This window comes from Anopheles aquasalis, chromosome 2 (genome assembly GCF_943734665.1).
Source record: "Anopheles aquasalis chromosome 2, idAnoAquaMG_Q_19, whole genome shotgun sequence".
Taxonomy (NCBI): Eukaryota; Metazoa; Arthropoda; class Insecta; order Diptera; family Culicidae; genus Anopheles; species Anopheles aquasalis.
This window is the reverse complement of record NC_064877.1, coordinates 31347501-31355021: the sequence shown is the minus strand read 5'-3', so window position 1 is coordinate 31355021 and position 7521 is coordinate 31347501. Positions and strand designations below refer to the sequence as shown.

The 7521-nt window shown below is 43.0% G+C and overlaps 1 protein-coding gene across 1 annotated transcript in view; it reads left to right on the top strand.

The window, feature by feature from the left end:
* The first annotated feature begins 5132 nt into the window (after window positions 1–5132).
* LOC126578957 (protein unc-13 homolog 4B-like) overlaps window positions 5133–7521 on the top strand; it is a 20486-nt gene continuing 18097 nt past the window's right edge. The window contains exon 1 of the mRNA XM_050242111.1: window positions 5133–5394. Coding sequence (XP_050098068.1) covers window positions 5135–5394 — 260 coding nt within the window. The 5' untranslated portion in view covers window positions 5133–5134. The remainder of the gene's footprint in view (window positions 5395–7521) is intronic.

Sequence of the window (7521 nt, the reverse complement as noted above, 5' to 3'; positions counted from 1 at the left end):
ATTTTTGGCAGATTTTTGAAGATGAAAAAGTGATCACATTGATCAAACCGGGTTCGTCGCTTTAAGTCTTAGGGGTGAAGTCTTTTGATTCGCACCAAAAACAGTGCCCATCGTATCTACGTGATGGGTCATCAGAAAAATGCTAATCAATCATCTTTATAAGTTTATCTAGGTAGCCCCGTCGAGTTTTTGTTAAATTTCATATTTTTCGATTTTTGGCAGATTTTTGAAGTTGGAAAAGTGATGCTTTTTGCCATTTTGCCTAAAATCAGGATTTTTAAAGATTTGTTTTAAAAAAAGTATCAACAATTTTCATAAAATTTCAACGAGGCTACCTGGCAAAAAGTGAACAGATTATGTGTTGAAAATTTCAAATCAATCGGTACAGTAGTTTTTACAGTACGATGAGCACCGACTTTGAAAACGTTGGTTTTGGGAAACGCTCTTCAAACCAGCGAACTGCATGGGGCTTTGTATGAAACGCGGATTTAAAAAAAACTGTAACTAGGTCAGTTTTGCTTCGATTGATTAAAAATATGTGTCACAAAAAATAAATAAATACCGAAGCCCCCCTTAAGAAAAAATTAAAACGTTGCATTACTACTATCCACGAAGAGTTTTTGTCGTCGTCAATTTTCATTTCCATGTAATTCGCCTTTTTTTCAACAATTAATACAATTAATGTATCATTTACCAGTGTTTTCTAATCGCTAATTGTGTAGCAATTATTCGTCAGAAACCAAAAAAACCTTTCTTAAAATCCTAATGATTTTTTGTAATGATTTTGTACGAGAATCCGATACCTTAATACCTTCATTCGTGTAGTATTCGAACAATTGCTCTATTCATTCCTGTCGTTTTCCAGCAGTTTGATGGACCACCCTAGCTAACCACCAGCTAACAGCGCAAAGAAGAAGGTTAAAAAACAGATTTTTATGATGGCATTTAACAAGGCAACGCATCAGCCGTACTGTAATACATGCTCTTTAATAACTAAAATCCAGCACAATCACAACCATACAGGATTCCCAAAATGTGCGTAGCCCCATACCTTTGCTCCACAGAGCACGGCCTCGAACCAAACGGAAATAAACCCATAAATACGAAATGCACCATCTGTAACCTGCTGCATCGCGGACAACGGTAGCGCCAGGGAGACTAATTTATTTATTCGCGCCACCATCACGCATCACAAAACCACCGCTAGAACGGAAGTAGCTGGACAAATTATCGGAACTGGTCAATTTGGGCCGTTCGGCATCGTTCGGCTGCGACCCAGAACATAATCAGATTTCCGTGCTGGCAATCAAAAAATCCATCGTGAAAGCTCTCGTTCGTGCCGTGCAGGTAAAAAAGAGTTAACGGGCTTGGGTAGAGCGAGTTGGTGTTGGCCACGAGAGTTGTTCGAAAGTTCAAACCCTCGAAATCGTGAGTTTCCACAGCCAGCATAAACGCAGCATAAGGGGGCGGTAGGCGAGAGTCACGCTTTGGTGACTTTGATCGTGGGCTATCGCGGCGTGTCGGCGTTGGAAATGCAGGTGCCCGTTTCCGGTCCTCCGTGTCGCAACGGAGTGATGGCGTTCTTTAACGCCCCTAAGCGAAGGGATCCATTCTGATCGAAACCCATTAATGTCCATGACGTGACATTGGTCACCGGTAAATTAAAACTAAACAACGTATCAGATACTATTCTTGTTCATTTGAGGAAAAGATTCCAATGCCTCAAACACTCAATAATGCACCTGTTAATGAAACATCCCTTGCGGCAGCATAAACTTGTACACACCTGACCGAGAGCATGCCGTTGTTTACAAACGAATCTTCATTCAATTCTAGCACACTCGCACACATATGTAAATGCAGTAGTCGTGCCGTGGGGTCTATTGTTTTGTTACCATAGCAACCATAGAACCGTGACTTCGTGCGCTCTAGTGCGTAACGCTTCGCTGGCCACGATGTTGACTGGTCGCGTAGGGGGGGTCTGGCATGTGGAGCCCCCCGTCTTCTCCACCATCCACCGTCACGTTTCTGCCGCGATTTGTGTCCACCGCGAGCATCCCAAACAGCAGGTTCATGTCTCACGGTCGCGGACCATGCGCATACGAAAGACCGAACCGGCGAATGGCCGCCCCATCAGACGATTCCGAACCACGCCAGACAGCGGACCATCGATCGGCGTGTACGCGGGGCCGTGGCGCGTCACACATTGTTCGCAGAATATCATGGCGCAGAATGGTGCTCCGCTCGCCGGTACAGTGACTTGTGTGGTTTAATTGGTAAAGATCCATTGGCATGGCGCCTATAATTGGTCCAATGTGTGCGCTGTGTTGATGCCATCATCGTCCGGCTCCCCGGGCACTCGGAGCAGAATCCGAGCGACATCCGATTCTACGAACTCCGCGATCCCCTCCCGTGTGAGTGTTTGGGGGGGGTGGTTGTTGACTAACGAGTGGCCACGAGGTGCGACCACTCGGGAGAGCATCCTTCATAAAAGTTTGTGTCATCGCGTAGCGTATCAGAGATCGATTCTCGAAAGGGAATTTTCCTATTCCTTTGCAAGCAAGTGAATTCTTTCAAAGCGTTGGGTGACAAAGCGTCCTCCATCCACCCACGAGGTTGGCAATTCGGTGCTCTAGATCAACGTGGTCGACGACGACGACGGCGTCTGATTAGTGGCGTCCGGTGTGTGTCTCTTCTGCCAGGCCGGGGTTCTCTTCAGATAATAATGCTTGACGAATGAAACACACTGTCTTGACACTGACGGTGTAGTGCGGTTGTAAAGTAGAATGTGCTCCGTACCGGCATGCGACAACTGTGACGAGCGCGGTATCACAGAGAGTTACACAACTTCTTGGTGTACGTGCTGTTGTTTCTGTGCGGTGCACATTTTGCACTAAAACAGTAGCGGTAAATTTTGCGAGCCACTCCGAGTTGGTGCATATCCGAAACCATCAACAAGTGCACCTTTTAATAGCGAAGCAGTGCGTTACGTTAGAAGAGGGTACCATCCAAACGAAATAACAAACATAATTACTCCTCCATCGGTGAATGGGTTTGGGAGGAGCGCGTTTTCGTCGCCACCCTTCCGGTGATCAATCCGTTCCGTAGTGCATTGTGATCGTGATCGTCGACGTTCATCGTGCTTCGCGTTGGATGTGCCGTGATGGGGTGATCTTATTTTTGCTTTATTCGCACAATTCTACCCTCAGTCGGAAACGCAAGTGTTAGCGTCCTACGGGCTGGCCCATAAACGCGCATGGTGTGTCACATGTGGTGTGGTGCGCCACGGTGTTTCGTGTTCGTGTTATTATATTGTGAACCGGCAGATAGCTGAATGGTGACTAGCAGGGATGGATGCTGGCAAGTGATCTAAATAGTTTTGCCTTGATAAGCTGGATTTCGGTGATATAATTTAAACATGAGCCGAGAAGCGCATTCCGGTGCTTATCATAAGTTATTTACTTTGTTAATCATATTGTCAGCGTGTGTGAAAAGTGTGTAATCAGTTTCTGCGTGTTTTGTTTGTGCAGCCTAAACGATTTATGATTATGAATTTTCTGTGGTTGTTTTTTATCCGTTGCACGCGTCCTGGATTAACCAAGACGTGTTTGGCCATCTGTTTACTATGAAATGGACCTCTAAATTCTGAAATCACGTGAAAGACATCGATATTTGCTAATTTCTTACAGACAAAAAGCGTAAGACGAATGTTTAAGTTGTGCTTTCGTCACGATCGGTAATTTGAGAAGAAGAGTCTGCGAGACTCACGTATAATTGTTTCCACAAAATATTGGCGTATGATCAAGTTACGTTGCTTGCATGCTCAAAGCTCCCTTCTTCCGTTGGCAAAAAGTTGTTGATACGCGTTCTAGTGAAATTGTAACAAAGCATAAAATGTGTTTGGTACCAATGGTGTTCTCTAGTATTGGTGAATCAGTGATACTGGAACAGTGATAAATGATATAATGCGTGCCCCACTTCGTTGCTTGGCGATTGCTCGTGATCGTCGACGCCCAAATAATCAGCAAGTAGCAACGGATGTAATGTGGAACAAACAAGTGTTTCTACGGGCGAATGAAACACATAATTGCCCTCGATGGAGAAATGGAGTTGTTCAAGAAGCGTCACCCTTCACCCCCTTTACTCGTGCCCATTGTACATAAGAGGATCGTTGTTTCCTTTTCATTTGCATCTCGTGGTATGATGATTTGAAACGTTGCACCAGCAAAGCCTCACAACGCTAGTGATTCTATTGAAAGTGAATGCTGCAGATGTGTTGTGTTGCTACGCTAAGTTGAGTCAGTAAATAAGTTTATAAGTCGGTGAAAAGTAGTAGTAACAGTGTATACGGTAGCCATATCTTTAAAAAATATTTGCACTGTATTAAACATAACGCTGAATGGAATATTCACTTCGAATCGAAAGATGAAACGCTTGCGTGTGCGTGTTTCGTGAACTTTCGCTTTCGATACTGACACAGCAACAAAGACTGGAGTGATTAGCGGCTAGGAAAATGATGGATAGTTGGAAAATAAAAATCGATTCTACAAGGCCTCTGTGTGCTACGGCGGATGCCAAAACGCTCTCTTTATGCTCGATATCCTTAGCATTGGCATTTCGCTCGTAACATGCTTACCAAATGACGCAATGCAAGGAACCAGCGAAGCGGGCAAGTTGGTGACTCATACTTATGGTTTAATGGTCTAACCAATCAACAGAATAGAAGGTACCATCATGATTGTTGTAGACAGCGACCGAATAGTAAGGAGTTCCTAGGAAAAAGTGTGGAAAAATTGATTGGCAAAAGCGTCTGGTATGCCTTTATCGACCAAAGGGTGCGCCACTGTGATCATCATGTCGATTAGCTTCCGCCAAGCGTGTTCATAAATAGCGTGTTCTGCATCACAGTACACACTGAATATTAGTGTTCGTCGGTGATGCTAACGATGCACTGTTTTCATTTGAGTTTTGTTTGTCCTATTCTTCCAGTGCAACGTTAGCACTATGCTTCCGATGATCTCAGCAGGGAAAAGTACAAAACTTCGAAAGTAATTGCAATATTCAGCACTAGCGTACCATGGCGGCATTGGGAGATTCCGGCGGGAAGGTGAATACGAAGAGTACCGTGAACGAGATGGAAGTGGATAAGAAAAAGAAAAAGAATCGTTGGTACCGCATGGAAAAAATGGGGAAAAAATCAGCGAAATCAGCCAGTAATGGACCATGCTGTGATGTGGACGTGGCGGATGAGGAGGGAGATGCATTGGTCGAGGTAACACAGCTGGTGGAACGCCAGTTCCAGGACAAATCGGTGCAGTGCGATGATCTGCTGCCGTTTCTAAACGACCGACAGCATGGTTACTATGGGCATCCTTTTGGGATGAATAGCAACAGGTGAGTGCCAATAGAAATAAATATTAAAATTAATCGTACAGGTGAATTAGATAAGTAAAGCATCATGCGTAGTCGAAATGAATATGTTCCATGTGTTCAGGCTTTTTTATGATCCAGATTCATGGATTGTATGTTGAATACCGTTCGTTTAAAATCATAGAAATCGAAAATCGCGACTTGAATTAAGAAATTTAGATCTTTAAATATTAAATATATATATATATATACAGGGTGAGGCAAAAAAACTGCAACACAGTTAAAACGCCATATATTTTCCATTTTTGTTAGGATTTTATTGAATAAAACCAAAAAATGTTGGGAATTTCATAAACTTTCAGAATCAGTTTATTTTTTTACGGTATGTTACTCTTTGGAGGAATTATGGTCTTGAGATCGTGAAGAGGCCTTGCTTCGCTTGGCCGCAAGTGATGAAATTCTGAACTTTGTTTTCTTTGATGAGAAACCATTCGTTATCCTGTAGTTTTTAAACGAAAAAAAATATGGGATTTAGTTTCCAGGAAAGTCAGCTGATAATTTACACTCTCGGCTGGCCACCACGACGCATAAACCGGGTTGATAATGGGTTGAGATGCGATGACACGCAATTTTTCACATTATTCGCACATTTTCGTTCGGTGGATCCGATATAAATCAACAAACTAATGTTTCTAAAGCTATTAAAAGGTTCATTGCAGTCCTAGAAATGCAAACAATTCATGCGAAACCCCTAGAGATTCTAAAAGGCCTCTGTACCTTCCCTCAAAGCAACCGAGACATGAAATTAGCGTAAAGAAACATTTCACACTTCATTTCCATGTCTCATTGGCTGTCAATATCTATCGGCGCAAAAAGCGCAGGACTTGTCCGTTTGCGGTATTTTGAAGGGCAAGGATAGACCTAAAAAATGACATAGTTTTGAACAGTTTATGCAGACGCTTCTCTAAGAATGAGCCAAAATACCACAAAGCACTATGCGGGCAACGAGCGATGGTTTCTTCTACCGTCTCAAGATCATAATTCACCCAAACAGTAACATACCATAAAAAACTGAACTGATTTTGAAAGTTTATGAAATTCCCGACGTTTTTTGGTTTTATTCAAAAAATTCCAAACAAAAATGAAAAATATATGGCGTTTTAAATGTGTTGCAGTTTTTTTGCCTCACCCTGTATATATATATTAAATATTTATATAAATATTCTCTTCTATAATTGTTTGGTTTATCGTGTTTATCGAAATAACATTCTATCGGCGTGCGTTGGCGTGAAAGAACCCTTCCCTGATGGCTTAGCGTACACTGCCGGTACCTTGGCCCTGGTATGCCATTGAACTTGTACCACGCTACCCAACCAACTCTAGCGGGTTTATCAGTGACTGTTGCCGGTGTAACTTCGGTGGAAAATGCTGCTGGTACTCGTAACGGTCTACCCTAACCAGGAGACCTTCGCCTTTGTTTAATGGTGTTTTGGGTGTGCCTAGTCGGTGGGGTAGCTAAAGACTGCTCCGTCAGTTCTGCAGTGCCATCGAACACGGTGACAGGTTTGGAAGGTAACGATCCGTGAATTCGTTTTGTATATTCGTTAGCGGATGTCCAAGCATCCAGTGAATGGAGCCTTCCAGTGTTTGTTTTTCCAGTGCAGCGGCTTCGCTCGTTAATTGTTGACTTAAATTGACGAGTAATTAGAATGTGTTCTGATGCTTTCAATCGATATCGAAAAAGATCGTCTACGCGGAATGTGAAAGCAAATGCATAGGGAGTAATTGAAAGACAACCGTTGGATGCACATGCAAACAAATTGTTCATGTTATCGTATTTAGAATCACGAGTGTAGTTGCTTCACGTAGCACGAATGATTCATCGTTCTTTTGGCTATTAAATTCTTTGAAACTGAAGCGGCCGCTTAAATTGAAACAGTGAGTCACTATCCAAATTTTGGTTGCCTCGAACGCGTCAATTAAAGGTGTGTAGTTCATTTGTCCCGTCATGGTCGCTACTGATAAGAACTACTGTTGTTCTACCCCCATATAACTCCTGGTTGGTCGCGTTATCGAATGTGAGGTCGTTACTAGGTGTCTAGAAGGAACACCAAATTGTTCAGTATTATGTGCTGCCTCATCATGTTTCAA